Consider the following 19,722-nt stretch of genomic DNA (forward strand, 5'->3'; position numbering starts at 1 on the left):
TTCAACTGTATGTATATACATATGTATGTGTGTGTGTGTATATATATCAAGTTTCACAACACATCGTTTCAAAGCTGCTTTACAAAAAAACGTATTTTAACAGAAAATGAAACTGTAATATCTATAAAGTCTTAGAGTCATCATTGTGTAGCTTGATTAAATATGACTGTAAATTGTGTATAAAATTAATTGAGTAAATAAGTAAATAATAATTGTATTTCCAACCCCACTGAGCAAGCTGAAGGTGACTGTGGCAAGGAAAAAAAACTCCATAAGATGTTGGTTAATGGAGAAAAATAACCTTGGGAGAAACCAGACTCAATGTGGGGGACAGTTACAGGCTTGTTTCTAATTTATTAGTTAAAAGTCTGGCGTTATGCACCAGATCTTAATGTTTCTTGTTATTACTGGAATTTTGGTTGAACAATAAACTGCTTTTGGGATTTTATTCATTTTGGACTCTTGTAGCCTCAATATCTGTGCCCATCATAGTAAAGAAAGACTAAGACATTTTTTTATCATCCTATAAATAATTGTTTTGTTTTTTTAACAAAAAAAAGCAAAAAAAGTTTTTTGGCCTTTTCCACTACTTTATCGGTTTAAGCAAAATCACTATTGGTCAACCTCTATTTGCAACAACTTAAGTTTCAGTCTATTCCTTACATAAAGCTATCACATGACTTAAGAAGACTTGAAATATAGCATTCGAGTCGTATGGACTACTATTACAGTGGTTTCATGGTGCTTTTCATCCTTTCTGGAGCTCAATAGCATCCATCATCATTAGCTTTCATTGTATTAATAAAAAGCAATGAGAACATACTGCAAAACATCTCCTATTGTGCTCAACAGGTAAAAAAAAATCATGTGTTTTGAGTGACATGACATTGAGTAAATGCTCTGTGGTAATCCATCTGTTATTGTTGGTGGAATGCAGGTTACTTGTGCATGTGTATGAGGATATCTTCTTTTCTATGTAGACAGGGCACACCTCCAGTAGAATTACACCCATAAATGGTTTAGTTCTTCTATTGTCTGTCAGCCACTGTAGCATTCCAGACAGGACGGTGTTATTTGTGACTGGGTGTGTTTTGTATTTCTTTCAGGTGGTCTGGCCAATGGGAATCTACCTTTTAGAGATCTGAACTTAAATTCCAACACGATTGACTGTTACTGGGCTGGAGCCTTTAAACTGTCTATAGAGACAAAGCTGTCTCTCTCTTTTGTCTTACCTTCTTCATCTTTACGGGACGTGCACACCATGTCTCTACAGATCTTCCTCTCCATTTCTACCTCCGCCTCAAAAAACGAGTCCAGCAACTCGTCTGGAGCATCACCTGTAGGAAACACACAAATACACTCATATTCTCACACGCAAAAGTCATCAGAAGTGAGTTTCCATTGAACTTGCTCTTTACTACATAACTGTGAATTAGTGTTAGGTAAAACAGCTATGCATTAAGAGTGACAGTGTGCATTGAGAGGAAGGGACGGTAGTTACGTTGTTTAGGATCTTCTCTCTCGTTCAGTCTCTCCTGAGCTTTTCTGAAAACTCGCAGATGGGTTGCAAAATCATCCACCAGTCTGGTGGTGAAATACGGCTGCCAGTCCACTTCTTTAGACCTGAGAATTGGAAAACAAACCCTAAATAATGCATGCCATTTACATTCAATTTCAAAATCTTTTTCTTGAAAAAAATGCGTAAGCACTTCAGAATGCAATATTTGGTTTGTGGTTAGTGTTACTGTACATAAGCCCTTAAAAACCAGTTTTTCATTTACATTCACACTATTACAGCAGTGGTTTTGAAACCCCTTACAGACAGGTACAGATCTGTAGGGTAAACCTGCTGGGCAAGTGTCTCACCTGGTGGAGAACTCTACGAGGGCGTTCTGAACTGTCTGTCGGATCTCTAGGAGGAAAGTCTCATCATCGCTCAGAGTGTAGTACCAGTACTGGATATAGTCCCTCAAAGCAAACTGGATCACCTGATATATGACATAAGTGGATAAGAAGAGAAAGTCAATTTTTTGAGAGAGAACAAGCAATCTAAAATGTAATGCTAGCTTTGTATTTCCAGACGAAATGGCAGTGCTTGCAAGGCAGCAAAAGGATAGCTCTAAAGTTTGAGGCTTTGGTTCTGACTATGAGAATCAATAACGCAACATGATCTTTGCAGTGTACAGTAAAGACAGCTAAAGATGGTTAAATAGATGCAAGAAAATAAGCTAAATCGCAATTCAGTATGCAAACATTAAAATGACATCTCATTGTGGACTTTGAATGCTGAATATTCTACCAATATAAATCAACTAAGGATTTCAAACACTTAATATGTAAAAATTAAGTAAAAAGTTTAAAAAAACAAAAATAGAAAGCACACATATGGCTGAAACTATCGACACTGTACATTATGTGCTTTGAGTTGAAATGCAGAAAATTGAGGAAGCGGAGAATAGGGGAATATATATCCAGTTGAAGTCAGAAGTTTACATACACCTCAGCCAAATACATTTAAACTCAGTTTTTCACAATTCCTGACATTTAATCGTAGAAAACATTCCCTGTCTTAGGTCAGTTAGGATCGCTACTTTATTTTAAAAATGTGAAATGTCAGAATAATAGTAGAGAGAATGATTTATTTCAGCTTTTATTTCTTTCATCACATTCCCAGTGGGTCAGAGGTTTACATCCACTTTTTCAGTATTTAGTAGCATTGCCTTTAAATTATTTAACTTGGGTCAAATGTTTTGGGTAGCCTTCCACAAGCTTCTCACAATAAGTTGCTGGAATTTTGGCCCATTCCTCCAGACAGAACTGGTGTAACTGAGTGAGGTTTGTAGACCTCCTTGCTCGCACACGCTTTTTCAGTTCTGCCCACAAATTTTCTATCGGATTGAGATCAGGGCTTTGTGATGGCCACTCCAATATCTTGACTTTGTTGTCCTTAAGCCATTTTGCCACAACTTTGGAGGTATGCTTGAGGTCATTATCCATTTTGAAGACCCATTTGCGGCCGAACTTTAACTTCCTGGCTGATGTCTTGAGATGTTGCTTCAATATATCCACATAATTTTCCTTCCTCATGATGCCATCTATTTTGTGAAGTGCACCAGTCCCTCCAGCAGCAAAGCACCCCCACAACATGATGCTGCCACCCCCATGCTTCATGGCTGGGATGGTGTTCTTCGGCTTGCAAGGCTCACCCTTTTTCCTCCAAACATAACGATGGTCATTATGGTCAAACAGTTCAGCTTTTGTTTCATAAGACCACAGGACATTTATCCAAAAAGTCCCCATGTGCACTTGCAAACTGTAGTCTGGCTTTTTTATGGTGGTTTTGGAGCAGTGATTTCTTCCTTGCTGAGCAGCCTTTCAGGTTATGTCGATATAGGACTCGTTTTACTGTGGATATAGATACTTGTCTACCTGTTTCCTCCAGCATCTTCACAAGGTCCTTTGCTGTTGTTCTGGGATTGATTTGCACTTTTCGCTCCAAACTACGTTCATCTCTAGGAGACAGAATGCATCTCCTTCCTGAGCAGTATGATGGCTGTGTGGTCCCATGGTGTTTATACTTGCGTACTATTGTTTGTACAGATGAACATGGTACCTTCAGGAGTTTGGAAATTGCTCCCAAGGATGAACCAGACTTGTGGAGGTCCACAATTTTTTTGAGGTCTTGGCTGATTTCTTTTGATTTTCCCATGATGTCAAGCAAAGAGGCACTGAGTTTGAAGGTAGGCCTTAAAATACATCCACAGGTACACCTCCAATTCAGTACACCTCCTATCAGAAACTAATGGCTAACTGTCTAAAGGCTTGACAACATTTTCTGGAATTTTCCAAGCTTCTTAAAGGCACAGTTAACTTAGTGTATGTAAACTTCTGACCTACTGGAATTGTGATATAGTCAATTAAAAGTGAAACAATCTGTCTGTAAACAATTGTTGGAAAAATGACTCATGTCATGCACAAAGTAGATGTCCTAAACAACTTGCCAAAACTATAGTTTGCTGCTGCAAAATCTGTGGAGTGGTAAAATATGAGTTTTAATGACTTCAACCTAAGTGTATGTAAACTTCTGACTTCAACTGTATATATGTACACTGGTGGCCAAAAGTTTGGAATATTGTACAGATTTTGCTGTTTCGGAAGGAAATTGGTAATTTTATTAACCAAAGTGGCATTGAACTGATCACCACGTATAGTCAGGACATTACTGATGTAAAAAAAAAAACAAAAAAAAAAAACAGCACCATCACTATTTGAAAAAAGTAATTTTTGATCAAATCTAGGCAGGCCCCATTTCCAGCAGCCATCACTCCAACACTTTATCCTTGAGTAATCATGCTAAATTGATCATTTGGTACTAGAAAATCACTTGCCATTATATCAAACACAGTTGAAAGCTATTTGGTTCATTAAATGAAGCTTAACATTGTCTATGTGTTTGTTTTTGAGTTGCCACAGTATGCAATAAGACTGGCATGTCTTAAGGTCAATATTAGGTCAAAAATGGCAAAAAAGAAACAGCTTTCTCTAGAAACTCATCAGTCAATCATTGTTTTGAGGAATGAAGGCTATACAATGCTTGAATACAAAGGTGTACACTACAGTCTTCAAAGACAAAGGACAACTGGCTCTAACAAGGACAGAAAGAGATGTGGAAGACCAGATGTACAACAAGAGGATAAGTACATCAGAGTCTCTAGTTTGAGAAATAGACGCCTCACATGTCCTCAGCTGACAGCTTCATTGAATTCTACCCGCTCAACACCAGTTTCATGTACAACAGTAAAGAGAAGACTCAGGGGTGCAGGCCTTATGGGAAGAATTGCAAAGAAAAAGCCACTTTTGAAACAGAAAAACAAAAAGAAAAGGTTAGAGTGGGCAAAGAAACACAGACATTGGACAACAGATAATTGGAAAAGAGTGTTATGGATCTTAACCTCATTGAGCTTTTGTGGGATCAGCTAGACTGTAAGGTGCGTGAGAAGTGCCCGACAAGACAGCCACATCTATGGCAAGTGCTACAGGAAGTGTGGGGTGAAATGAGAATCTGGACAAACTGACAGCTAGAATGCCAAGGATCTGCAAAGCTGTCATTACTGCACGTGGAGGATTTTTTGATGTAAAATCTTTGAAGTAGTTTAAGAGGTTCTTAATTTTTTTAAAAAAAAATTCAAATTGTAATAGTAATGTTTCATGTTATTAATATCCTGACTATATATTGTGATCAGCTGAATGCCACTTTGGTGAATAAAAGTACCAATTTCTTTCCATAAGAGCAAAATCTGTACATTATTCCAAACTTTTGGCCGCCAGTGTGTGTGTGTGTGTATATACTGTATATATATATATACACACACACCAATCAGTCACAACATTAAAACCACGTGCCTAATATTGTGCAGGTCCCCCTTGTGCCGCCAAAAAAGCACACACCGCATCTCAGAATGTTATTCTGAGATGATATTCTTCTCAGATTCTAGAGACTGTTGTGTGTGAAAATCCCAGAAGATCAGCAGTTACAGAAATACTCAAACCAGCCCGTCTGGCACCAACAATCATCCATGTGATTATCTAATCAGCCAATCCTGTGGCGCAGTGCAGTGCATAAAATCATTCTGATACGGGTCAGGAGCTTCAGTTAATGTTCACATCAACCATCAGAATGGGGAATTATTGTGATCTCCATGATTTTGATGTGGCATGATTGTTGGTGCCAGACGGGCTGGTTTGAGTATTTCTGTAACTGCTGATCTTCTGGGATTTTCACACACAACAGTCTCTAGAATTTACTCAGAATGGTGCAAAAAACAAAAAACATCCAGTGAGCAGCAGTTCTGTGGATGGAAATGCCTTGTTGATGAGAGAGGTCAACAGAGAATGGCCAGACTGGTTCAAACTGACAAAGTCTACGGTAACTCAGATAACCGCTCTGTACAATTGTGGTGAGAAGAATATAATCTCTGAATGCTATTCTGAGATGCAGGTTGGTGCTGTTTTGGTGGCACAAAGGGGACCTACACAATATTAGGCAGGTGGTTTTAATGTTGTGGCTGATCGGTGTATATATTTTAAATAGATGCGTGTATGCACACGCACACACGCACACACACACACACACACACACACACAGTACTGTATATATACATATAAATCTAAAAAACTGGAACAAATCATTTAAATTACTTATTGTGAGTTAAAAGATCAATTGTTCAAAAATTACGACTGTCCCACACTTGTGGTGTCATTTTCACCACACCACACAATTTAGTGTTAGTGTTCTTGTAAAAAAAAAAAAAAAAAAATTGGACAAAAGTGTCAATGAAGAGCATGATTGAGATGAAATGCGAGACAAGTGATGTTTGAAGAAAACAGAAAAATCAAGGGATAGATCACTTGTGAGCAGAATATTTTCATTGGCCGTCACTTCCAATCAAGATGTAATTTTGCCAAATTACCCAGAAAGTGTAAAATATGATTTAATTGTGTGCAATTAAGATACATAATATGTTAGCTATGAAATTAGCCTTTAGCAAGACAAAAGAGTCAACTATTTTATTTCAAAAGTGTTAAAAATGTTATTTCTATAAGAGTCATTTCCAGCACAGAATTGTATTAAACACAATACAGAATTTGAGATGTGCTGAATTTTTTTTTTTTTTTTTTTGCCATTAATCTCCTGTGATGCATGTACATACACTATTGGAAATTGTTAGCAGACAAATAATTTAAAAAAGAAAATGTGTGAAAACATTTTTCAAGACATTACTCTATAGAAGCTCGCAGTGCTAAAAGTGCCAGAAGTTGAAGAAACACCCATTATATCCAAGCATGTGTGTGTATGTGAAACGCATCAAAAAAAAGGAAGCGAGCTTTTCGATCATGTGCTTTCGATTCTTCTTGGCGCAGATACAATGTACCCTCACTTTTACCGCAGAGAACTCTGGGTAGGCGCACATTCCTCAGCTGAACTGACTCGGATCTGGAGGTGTCCACAATGAAGACACAGAACAGCTCTCAAACCTGCTGACTGTGTTTAACCTTAACACAATTTTCTCAAAAACGTCTCCCAAGTATTGAATGAATTACACAACCATTTCGGTCACAGAGAGCACATACACTGCACAATATTTAAAATGGTCCATTTAATAGAAATATGGATTTTGCTACTCTTCTGAAATAAATTAGGTTGATGTACAATACAGACAATCTAACATTAGAGCTAAACAAAGTGCAGAATATGACTCCTTTTAAAAATGTTTGTAGAACAGGTGACTTACTGTATATAAAATACATGATTGTAAGCAGACTCAAACCCTATTTGATAAGCATGTGAGACCACTGAGTGAAATACAACTGAACTGAGTATCATGTGCTCATCAGTTTTATGAATACACCAGTTCAGTTTAAACTTTCAAACTAGCTGATCTAGCATCTACCATGGGACACAGGCGGAAACAAACGACACTTGTGAACAGGCTGAAAACACCAGTGAAGAAACCACAGGTTCCTCAAAAGCGTGATTCTGCGATTTTAGCTGCTTTCACTGACTTTGTTGTTTTGTACAGTTGAGCGATACCTGCTGCAGCGGTTCATCTATGATGTTGGATCCTGTCAAACGCCGGTCGATCTTTATGGGTTTGGACTCACATTTCATCTCTTCTAAAACCTGCGAGACAAACACAAAAGCTCTTTTTAAAACTCCGAAATTATTTCCGAGCACAAGCAAGAAAACGTGAAATGAAACGGTTCTCTTTTTCAGTTTATGTACCAAGGGAAAATAAAATTAACCAATATTATCATAGCTCAGTTTTAACAATCCAATCAAAAATCGTGATGAATAAAATCATTATTTTAAACTGATTATTCAGTTTCAGAAACATGTTATGTCACAGTTAAATGCATTACAAATGTAGTTTCATGCTGTTTTTAAAGAGCTGGAATAAAGAGGCAATATTTATAACATCTGAACACATTACAGTGAGCACTTGCACACCTTCATTATACCCGCTTGTGTAGGTGGCAGGTAGGAGTGTTCACACCTTTCCAGGTGTTTCTCAGAGTTTGTCTTTCCAAATAAAAGCAGCACTACAAATCCCCTAGATAGAGAGACAGAGGCATTTCATCAAAAAACTGCAGCATCAACAGGTGTTTTAATTCAGATCAGAGGAAAGAGACTTAATTCATATAAATGTAATGCTTTTTTCCAGTTTCACTTACCCGCCAATGAAACAGAGGATGTAGAAGGCCAGATAAAAGATGGCAAAGGGTCCAAATGAGATGAGGAAGAGCACAACTCCCAGACCCCCCCATCCCCAGACGGACAGACTGGCCTGAAACACAAACAGACAGTAAATAATTTTTTTATTTTATTTTTGTATAAAGTATATGGCTTACCGAGTGTGTATGTTGAAACAGGACATTTTCCTTTTTTTTTTTTTTTTTTTATTAAAAATCATTTTAAACATTTTTTCTCTGACAGGTTAAGGTGTTTACATTTATGAATTTGGCAGACACTTTAATTCCAAAAGTGACTTAAAGTGCATCCAAGCTCTACATCTTTATCAGTACGTGTATTTCCCTGAGAATCAAAGCCATGATCCTGACCATGACCAATGCTCATCCATTTGAGCCACACGCGTCTTAAAAAGACCTGACAGCTGACCAAAAAGAGAGAAGACAGAGATGAAAAGAGAGACTGTGAGTGAGATTGTGTCCAGTGGCCAGGTTTCCTGTTTTTCCCAGGACAGGAAACAGAGAGACCCAATCTGTGCCCTCCCTTCCTTCTTTTGAGAAGACACACACACAGACACATACACACACACAGACACACACACACACACACACACACACACACACAGACACACACAGACACACACAGACACACACAGACACACACACAGACACACACACAGACACACACACAGACACACACACAGACACACACACAGACACACACACAGACACTTCCCCTCATGTCTTTGATCTGAAGCTCTGAAGTGTGTTCTCTTAGGATGAATTATGCTAAATAAACATGTCATCATTGCCCGAGAATATCTTCACATGGTCACCAGTGAAAGAACCACAGAGACACGGAGTAGCATGACAATTTACTAATGGTGCACCGTTAAGGAGATTTGAGGCCGATACCGATCACCAACATTTTAACACTTTGATCAGCCGATACGATCCAATCCTCAATATCTATTTTTACAAGTTATATGCTGCAGTTATGGGTTTATGTTTAATTTCAATTTACATGAACTGTGAAATGCAACATTTATTAGAATTTAAACCGTTATGAATAGTTCGGTTGTCACTATCAAATATCATTGTGACATACTGGCAACCAGTAAACACTATGAGAGACACAGCACAGAAATGTGCAAAAATAAGAGACAGATATCCATTACAAGCTCTAAAACTGCTCCAGTGAGAAATCCTCAGTATCTATGATTTGTTTCCCGCATTTGGTGTTTTGTTGTAATGCATAACACAATTTATTAAGCAACTGTATGAAGGCCCGGTGCCGTTACTGAAGGTTAAACTTTTCCACTCATTCATTAGAGTAGAAGCGTCTGTGATTTCATATCAGCCCTGAATCTAAGCACGATGCAATGATACAGGAATATCAGCCGGTGGCCGATCAATCGCTGCATCCCTGAAAACACTTGAATGCACCTTACATTGTAATAGCAAATTCTGAACTTATAAGCAAGAACTTCCCAGGAGCACCTGAAGGCATCATAAGCTTCAAACGTCAATAGTCAACCGTTAAAAGTACTGATTTTACCTCCACAACTCATGTCAACAACACAATTGGTTATAGTACCCTAGCCCTGACCTTTGTGACCTCTGCCACCTGCTGATTCACTTAGATTATTCAGGACTTCTGCTGACCTCCTGTGGATTTGTTCAAACAGAGGAATGAATCAAAGCCAGTGTTACAAATCCTCACTGGGTGCTGCTGTAACGTTCTAGAGATCATCTTTTTCCTGCCACAATGCATGCATGTGTGTTATCAGAGGGAAAACTTGTTCACACGTGTCATAAAACTACAAAATGAAAGCACTCTCATCCAAGACTGTAAGGAAAAGGCATGTTTTAATGCAAAAAAAATAATGCAAAAGTAACTAATGATGGATACAAATAATATAATGATTATTTGTAGTGCAACCTCTGATTGGAAAGTGTATTCTCTACCATGCAGCAGCATTCTGCACAACCGGCATTGAAAAGATTTCTACCAGTATATCGATTTAACTGGTATAATCGCCCACCCTTAGCTTCCTGTTTATCAAAAGAGCCTAACTAATGCTGTACTAGTTAACATTAGCAGTCTAAGAGTTTATGCATCATGCATTGGACAAAAGAGATGTGTATGTGTGCTGCGGCAATGTTTCTTTTGAAAAGCGAGTTTCAGCCCTTCTTATCCCCAAACAAACTGCTAAAGCAGATAACAACAGATTATGAGCCACTGCGGACTGGCAAAGTAAAGCTGTTCTCTTTGTCGTCAAACATGCAATAATCCAGCGAGCGTTTTACCGGTAACATGTTTTCACTTCAAAGCAGATCACTTGAGGTGACGTCATCTTCATCCAGCGGGAAGAGAGTCGTACTGTAAGCGAATAGCCGCAAGCAGACATTATTCCAATCTCATACATCAACTACCTAATCCTTCATTTCTCAATGGTAAGGCATACAGTATATGGGACAGAAAGGTGTAAAACCAGACATTAATGGGTCTCTCAACTAGGGCTGCAACCAACAATTATTTTGATAGGGGCCTAGGTAGCTCAGTGGTAAAGACGCTGGCTAGCACCCCTGGAGTTCGCTAGTTCACGAGTTTGAAACCCAGGGCGTGCTGAGTGACTCCAGCCAGGTCTCCTAAGCAACCAAATCGATTCACATGGGGTAACCTCCTCGTGGTCGCTATAATGTGGTTCGTTCTCGGTGGGGTTGAGCGTTTATGCCGCGAGGAATAGAGTGAAGCCTCCACACGCACTATGTCTCCGTGGCAACGTGATAAGATGCGCGGGTTGATGGTCTCAGACGCGGAGACAGCTAGGATTCGTCCTCCGTCACTCGGATTGAGGCGAATCACTACGCCACCATGAGGACTTAAAAGCGCATTGGGAATTGGGCATTCCAAATTGGGTGAAAAAGAAAAAAAAAAAAAAAAAAAAGTATAATTTAACGATTATTAGAACGATTACTCGACTATTCGGCGATTATTGCAACGATTAATCATTAGCTCTTAACCGATTATTCAGCTTGTGCCCCAACTTAAAAGGTTGTATTAAACATGCTTACTAACAATAAAGATTAAAAATACCTCTAAATGTCATTCACTGAATTAAAGGAAAAAACACTTTGTTTAATTCATTAAAGAAATTCACTGCAAAAAAATCCTCTTGTTATCAAGTGTTTTTGTCTTGATTTACATTTAAAATTGTCTAAAGATCCTTAAACAAGATACATTTACTTGAGAAGCAACATATAAGATATTTAGACTTGCTTTAAGAGAATATATCTTAAATATGTGTGTTTTGTATACAAGTGTATTTTTTTACTTTACAAGTGCAGTAAAGAAAAAATACTTGTATTCAAGATATATTCTCTAAAAACAAGTTTAAATATCTTATATGCTGCTTCTCAGGTGAATGCATCTTATTTAAAATGACTTTTAGATATTTTAAAATATTTTTATTTTTAATATTATATTAAAGGTGCTGTATGTAAGATTGACAACAAGCGCTTGAAATGGGTACTGCAGTCCAAATTCAAAATATTGGAGAGTTGTGTTCCCCGCCCCAGACTCGAAGCTCATGCGGGTTGCCAGAATTAGCCAACTCAGCATCCGTTTTAAAGGATTTCTGGGCTTTAAGCTGTCTCCATCTTCCGAAGGCATCTCCAATATTTATCCTTGTTTTACTACGCCTCTGGTCATGGTGGTTTTTAGACGGATGGCGAGGCTTTTTAGGTTGTGTGGAATCTGTTATCTCTGATCCAGCTCATTTGCTGGCTTCAATGGCTACAGCACACAGTGTGTTTGCCTGCAAACTTGTTCAAATCTGGCAACCCGGTGGTGTCAAAATACTATTGGTGAGTGGGCAGTGGGCGGGATCACACAGGCCAAAACACAAACAGAAATTCCGGCCCGGGATGTTAACTTCAAAGTAGAATATACTGGCTGTAGTATTGTTATCGGAGAAGCCAGTATTTCAACTTAGCATGTTTCCTAATTCTCTAATGACATATTATGGTCATTTTATGATTTAGTACAGTAAATATATTACATATAGCACCTTTAAACATTCTCAGATAACCATTTTTTCTTCTGCAGTATAACTGCTAAAGTAAATGTACGTTGTTTTAAAGGAGTTTTAGATATTTATATTGGAAAACAAGCCAAAACAAAAACAAATCAAAAATGTATTTTGTTGCAGTGTATAATGGGGCGAAGACAACCCTCTCTCACCTTTCTGTTCACTTCAATCCATCTTTAACTCTAAAAACTCTCTCTATTAATAAAGCTGCATATTGCCAATTTTCTTCATGATAAGAAATGCACAGTGACATATATATTATGATTACAATAAGTCATGAGCCATCACGTTATAATCTAGCTGCAGCAAGTGCGCAATCGAGGGATCAGAGTCCCCCATTTCACATCACGCAACTCATAGAGGCGGCGCTGACCGCACAGAGAAATGCCAGTTTCAGAGTTTGTAGTTATTTACATGATCTGCTTCTGTATTATTTGAACTTTAATAAAGCTATAACGTATTAAATATAACTGCATTTAAGATGTAACGCCGGGGTGTTTCCTTTAAAGACGCTCGACACGCGAGTTTTGCTTCAGCGGTGCGGCAGCTCCAGTTCCACTTATTCACAACGAGAGTGCTTCTGTATTTTTGTATAATTTCCTCATACTCTGCGATCTACATCACCTGAAGCTGTTTGGAAAGTTTAGAGTGCATCTGAGAGCTGTGTAATTCTTCCTCTCCTCAATCAGGTGCGAGCTGCAGTGCTGTTCTCGCGCGTCATCATTAGACTTTAACGTGATCTCATGTTGCGTTAAATGAGATCAAACGACTATTCGACAACAGACATTTTTGTCGGCAATTTTTTTTTATTGTCGACTAATCGTTTCAGCCCTACTCTCAAGTGCGGCGATCTCATTGGTTGAGCATTCTGTCTTGTAATGTTCTCAGAGAATTGATCAGCAGAGTCTTTAGCCAGACTAAGATTATCCATTCAAACACCAAACAAAATCCTGTTTAAACACTGTTTAACATTACGCTGCATGGCAATCAGACTACTGCTGTACACTCACAGGTTATGAAATCACACACACATACATTTCTGAAACATGACCATCAGCTAAGCTAAAGTCACTACGCACAATCTGACCCAATAAAGTTGGACGGTGACTCTACAATGAGGTGAGCTCATAAGCTCATAACTACAAGTGCAAAAGTTCCCAAAGGTTTTAAGTGTAAATGTGATGTCACAGAAAATCTCATTAGCCATCAGAGTTTAATTCAGGTCAGACTGAGGTCTATTTTAAGACTGGTGTAAAACCCCCAAGCTCAGGTGCCACTTCCCCTAAACACTGCGTGTGTGAGTGTATTATCAAGGTCTGTGCCTTTTGCCTAACAGGAAAAGAGTGAAACACTGATATGACACTGCAGAAATCAAACTATGGCTACATTGTTCTGACTGCAACAGTATAATTAAATCAAACCAAAGCGGACTATCTAAATACAGGTTCCAGGTCTTATTGTGCACAAATCATTGGTGCATGTCATTCCAAACAAAAGAAAAAAAAAACAACAACTTTGAAATCGCTCTTCAAAATGTAATAACTTTATCTGCCTCTGAATTTACTTTCCTTTTCAGGTGATGTCAACAAGCCCTCTTTTTCAACCCCTCTTGCCCAAACCTCTTTTCACAATTTTATAAATTCCAAATAGATCAAATAAAGTCCCACCCTACATTTTTGGTTGCTGAATAACCTGTTTCACTTAGAAATACGTCACTTTATGCAAGTAAAATGGATTGCAAACAGGGCTGGGTGAAATATCGAATTCCCAATATAATTGCGATGATTTTACAGAGGATATCAAGTTTACATTTCAATACTGTGATTTTTTACATTGTGAATATCTCAATGATTTTAATGTACTTTTTATTTGGCTACTACATGCTTCCTAAAGAGCTCATCATTGATTACACGGTCCTTCAGGGCTGCACAATTAATTAAAATAACATCAGCATCGCAATATCGTCAGATGTGAATATTAAACCACAAAAGGTTTAAAGTGCTGTAGGTTCACACATGCTCGCAATTACAAGCTAAGCAGGGCTGAGCCTGGTCATTAGCTGGATGGGAGACCTCCTGGGGAAAACTAAGGTTGCTGCTGGAAGAGGTATTGGGGAGTCCATCAGGGGGTGCTCACCCTGCGGACTGTGTAGGTCCTAATGCCCCAGTATAGTGACGGGGACACTATACTGTAAAAAGGCACCGTCCTTCGGATGAGATGTTAAACTGAGGTTCTGACTCTCTGTGGTCATTAAAAATCCCAGGAAACATCTCAAAAAGAGTAGGGGTGTATCCCCGGTGTCCTGGCCAAATTACCCCCATTGGCCCTTCTCAATCATGGCTTCCTAATATCCCCATCCATTAATTGGCTTTATCACTCTACTCTCTCCTCTCCACCAATAGCTGGTGTGTGGTGAGTGTACTGGTGCACTATGGCTGCAGTCACATCATCCAGGTGGATGCTGCACACTGATGGTGGTTGAGGAGAGTCCCCTGTTCACTGTGTAAAACGCTTTGAGTGTAGTGTCAGAAAAGCGCTATATAAATGTGACGTTCATTCATTCATTCATACAAACATTCATAGCGCTACAAGTCGATATACAAATTCATATGTAAAAAAATAAAGGCTTCAGTTAAAGGTGAAGTAAATACAGAAATATAATATTACTGTTCTAAATAATAATAATAATAATAATTCAGCATCATATTATAATAATAAACTTGACTGGGTCCCACAACAATAATTCAGTATTATACAATATTCAAATGGTTTCCAAAAAATTAGTGAGTTGCAGTTTTTGTTCACAAATTTTTTTTTTGTAAAAAATATATATGTAGGTAAAAATGCTTTTCATTAGACTACTCTGTATCACTGAAATGGAATATAATATAAATAAAAAATGATTGAATCCTACTCTTCCTTGTGTTCATTTAGTGAAAGTGTGGAAAACATGCCTTCATTATTTGACGAGCTCGCTGCACTGAACGTAATAACAAACCCAGCGTGAGAAAGTCACGAACAAATGACTCTTTTGAACCAGATCTTTTTCATGAATCACCCGAAAAGATTCAAAGAGGGTTTGATCTCAGGGGCTCAGGTTACCAGTTTGAATCAGATTCATTTCTCTGTAAATAAGCCATCAGTGAGTTCACAACTGGGAGTGCAGACATTTCAAAATAAGTGTTTTTCGGGCATCTTTATAATTAAAAGTCCTGTATTGTGTACCACTTTTTTCTATTGGTAATTATTGATTGGGATTGGAGTAGCACAATAAACTGCATCTGGGATTTCATTCAATTTGCCCTCTTGTAGTCTCTGTGTCTGGGCCATCCGGTAACAGTAAAGAAAGACTAAGGCAATATTGTGTGAAGCCAAATTGCACTCTGCTATCCGTGCACGCACGTCAACCTAGCTTCCCGCCAAAGCGTCATTCAAATGATCACCAAGTATAGTCAGGACATTACTGATGTAAAAAAACAGCACCATCACTATTTGAAAGAAGTCATTTTTGATCAAATCTAGACAGGCCCCATTTCCAGCAGCCATCACTCCAACACCTTATCCTTGAGTAATCATGATAAATTGCTAATTTGGTACTAGAAAATCACTTGCCATTATATCAAACACAGCTGAAAGCTATTTGATTCATTAAATGAAGCTTAACATTGTCTTTGTGTATGTTTTTGAGTTGCCACAGTATGCAATAAACTGGCATGTCTTAAGGTCAATATTAGGTCAAAAATGGCAAAAAAAGAAACAGCTTTCTCTAGAAACTCATCAGTCAATCATTGTTTTGAGGAATGAAGGCTATACAATGCTTGAATACAAAGGTGTACACTACAGTCTTCAAAGACAAAGGACAACTGGCTCTAACAAGGACAGAAAGAGATGTGGAAGACCAGATGTACAACTAAACAAGAGGATAAGTACATCAGAGTCTCTAGTTTGAGAAATAGACACCTCACATGTCCTCAGCTGACAGCTTCATTGAATTCTACCCGCTCAACACCAGTTTCATGTACAACAGTAAAGAGAAGACTCAGGGGTGCAGGCCTTATGGGAAGAATTGCAAAGAAAAAGCCACTTTTGAAACAGAAAAACAAAAAGAAAAGGTTAGAGTGGGCAAAGAAACACAGACATTGGACAACAGATAATTGGAAAAGAGTGTTATGGATCTTAACCCCATTGAGCTTTTGTGGGATCAGCTAGACTGTAAGGTGCGTGAGAAGTGCCCGACAAGACAGACACATCTATGGCAAGTGCTACAGGAAGTGTGGGGTGAAATGTCACCCGAGTATCTGGACAAACTGACAGCTAGAATAACAAGGATCTGCAAAGCTGTCATTACTGCACGTGGAGGATTTTTGGATGAGAACTCTTTGAAGTAGTTCAAGAAGTTCTGAACATTTATTTCAAATTGTAATAGTAATTTTTCACGTTATTAATGTCCTGACTATATATTGTGATCAGTTGAATGCCACTTTGGTGAATAAAAGTACCAATTTCTTTCCATAAGAGCAAAATCTGTACATTATTCCAAACTTTTGGCCGCCACTGTATAAATATATAATCAAGCTTTTGACACTTAGGACAATTGAGGGACTTGTACACTATTACACAAGGTGCAAACATTCATTGATGCTCAATTAGACAACACACTACTATATGCATACTATACTTTATGTAAATATCTGTAATGTAGATTCTGAAGAGCAGTACAAAATTAAAAAAAAAAAATTCTTATATTTGTAAAATTATGAAAAGTGTGTGAACATTTATGAGACAAAAGGGAATGCAAACTAATCTTCTCAATTATACATACCGTTTATTAAACCTTTGATTAATGGGTTATCAGTTGTCTTCTTTTTCTTTGGCTTTCTATCTTGTTTCTGAACAGCAATCTAAATCGAGCAATTCTATGATTTGGCTACTAAAAACAGCCATTTGGCTCCTTAATGCTTCAGTTTAAGAGCCAATGGCTCCTAAGTCATTGTTTTAGTCTGGAGCTCTGCCACTGCCTACTAAATTATTCATAATTATTAGTATGATACACAATATAAACAAGCATCTTAATTTTACCTGTAAAAAGGTGAAACTGTGCAGCCTGTCAACGCCAACTTAACAAATTATATAACTGATACCCAGCAAATTAACAACCCATAACCAGGAGTTTCCCAAGGCTTTGATTATGATCTGATTAGAGGTCGACCGGTATATCGCCAATGCCGATAAATTGGCCGATATTCGTAACTTTTTAATTATTGCATTAGTTGATAAATTTTCCCCTTTGGCTGATTTGTTTCTTGAGGGCGCTGAGAATCGCCTGCTTGCATGTGAAGCAACTCAGACATGTAAATGACCAGTCACGGTTAATTTCGTTGTTATATGCAATTGTGTTACTACAATAATAGACCGGTGTGCAACACGGTGTCATTTAAATGGTCTGCATAACAGAGCTGCGGCAGTCGCGTTTGAGCTCATTATGTTAAAGTGCTCACCTGTTTCATACTCCCTCTCTCCTCAACAGTTCCCTTTAACTTTTAACTCTCTTGTCTAATGATAAAAAGGCAAATATCAATAAAACTAATATCATATATGGTCTGCTAATATGCACATATCTCGTTTAACAGATGTAATAAACAAACCTCACAAATCTTGAGCAGATCCAGCATCCTGTGGAACACTCATAAATATCCACACAAGTGTGTGAGTGCAACTTCAAAGAAAATGCGCTTCTTGTGTGCTATAAATAAATGCTCTGATTACCGTATGTGCAATTGGTTTAATTAAATATTTTTTGAGCAAATGCGATTGCTAACGTTTACGTGCCATCTATGGTTGCTGGACTACTGTGTGTACTGTTATTTCCTTCTTCCTAATATATTAACAATTCCTTCATGTGCAAATGAATTATTAAAATTTGATAACTAAATAGAAATCAGAAGAAACTGCTATCAACCATTTAAAATGCAATATTTTTTTGTTATTTACTATATTAAATTGTGTGATATATAGGCATTGTATTGGCCACCATGCTCTCTGGATATCAGCATCGGCCATATCGGTTGATCACTAGATCAGATAATGAGATTTACATAAGCGCATATCTGACAACTGTATAAACAGTGAATGCACTGTGAGCAAGTCCAGCACAAGCAGGAGAACTGAGCTACAGGCATCGTGTTGTAACATGATAATAGCTCGTAGTCAAGCACTGGCCATTTACAGCAACCGACAGTTTTGCATTCCTCTGTTGACACACTGCGAGCTGCCTACCATTCAAGTATGCATACTTTATGCATTTACGCCTACTTCTGCAAGGTGGAGCTCTGCGGAAACAAAAGAAACACACAAAACAACTGCAAGAAAATGACAGCATGTTTTGCATGATATTCCAATTAATTATTAACTGGTTCTCAACTACATGCTACAGCCAATAGATGTGTGAGGGATTTTCCTGCATTATGACTGTGAAACATGTTTAGCCCATGTTCAGCGCAGGTACAGCCCTTATTTTACACAAACAAATGACCTGAGAAAAAAAACGTCAACAAAACTCTTTGGTTCACTGGGCTAGTAAAACATTTGCAGTTCTAAAGTAACTGTGAGGTCCAGTCCTGAAATGCAAAGACAGAGTGAATAAGTTCAAGTCCTCATATCAGCAGAGACATGTGCGAGCCTTTTTACAGTAGGTCAGGTGACTTGAGGATTCATCTCATGCGTCTGTCATCAGGTTACAAAACACTGCCACAGATTTGATGTGATCTCAATAATGCAGAATAAGAGTTGTTCAACCCTTCAAATTTCTTAACGATCTGATCCAAGTTTGCTTAAGTTTAACTGTCTTCTACATTCAAAACAGATGTTTGCTTTTTTGTGCTATATAATCAAAGGCTGATATAACATATGCCCACACAAGACACGTGTCATAAAACCAGATTGTTGTCATTCCTCCAGACTATCTCAAAAACTAAACAACATCCCCATACAAGACCATCATTCAATCAGGCTTGATAACATCAACTATCAGATGTGGCACAAAAAGTACGCATAGGTTTAAATTGTCTCATAAACACAAATCAGGTATTTACATTTTAAAAGTACATCAGAGACATTCAAACACATCCACAAGTGTCACACAATCAAGCCTGATCTGAACTTTCACATTGGGTGTGAGACACTGTGGCTTGAAGGCCTCTCCAGGTCTCAGTCTAACCATTAGACGACCAGATGGAGGATCGGTGATGATCTGGGGTGCTTCAGCAAGGCTGGAATCGGGCAGATTTGTCTTTGTGAAGGACACATGAATCAAGCCACGTACAAGATTATCCTGGAAGAAAACGTGCCTCCTTCTGCTCTGACAATGCTCCCCAACTCTGAG

The 19,722-nt window shown here is 38.2% G+C and overlaps 1 protein-coding gene across 6 annotated transcripts in view; it reads right to left on the bottom strand.

Annotated features, from left to right (window-relative positions):
• LOC127420856 (sorting nexin-13-like) overlaps positions 1 to 19,722 on the bottom strand; it is a 44,805-nt gene that overhangs the window by 23,619 nt on the left and 1,464 nt on the right. For all 6 annotated transcript variants that reach the window (XR_007893886.1, XR_007893887.1, XM_051663436.1 and 3 more), the window contains exons 2-7: positions 8,233 to 8,345; positions 8,009 to 8,111; positions 7,592 to 7,681; positions 1,867 to 1,988; positions 1,502 to 1,623; positions 1,233 to 1,337 (exon numbers count right to left, since the gene is read on the bottom strand). Coding sequence is in view for 4 of the 6 variants with exons in the window: in XM_051663436.1 (XP_051519396.1) it covers positions 1,233 to 1,337; positions 1,502 to 1,623; positions 1,867 to 1,988; positions 7,592 to 7,681; positions 8,009 to 8,111; positions 8,233 to 8,345 (655 nt within the window). In the remaining 2 variants the exon portion in view is untranslated. The remainder of the gene's footprint in view (positions 1 to 1,232; positions 1,338 to 1,501; positions 1,624 to 1,866; positions 1,989 to 7,591; positions 7,682 to 8,008; positions 8,112 to 8,232; positions 8,346 to 19,722) is intronic.

Source organism: Myxocyprinus asiaticus, chromosome 30 (assembly GCF_019703515.2).
Source record: "Myxocyprinus asiaticus isolate MX2 ecotype Aquarium Trade chromosome 30, UBuf_Myxa_2, whole genome shotgun sequence".
Taxonomy (NCBI): Eukaryota; Metazoa; Chordata; class Actinopteri; order Cypriniformes; family Catostomidae; genus Myxocyprinus; species Myxocyprinus asiaticus.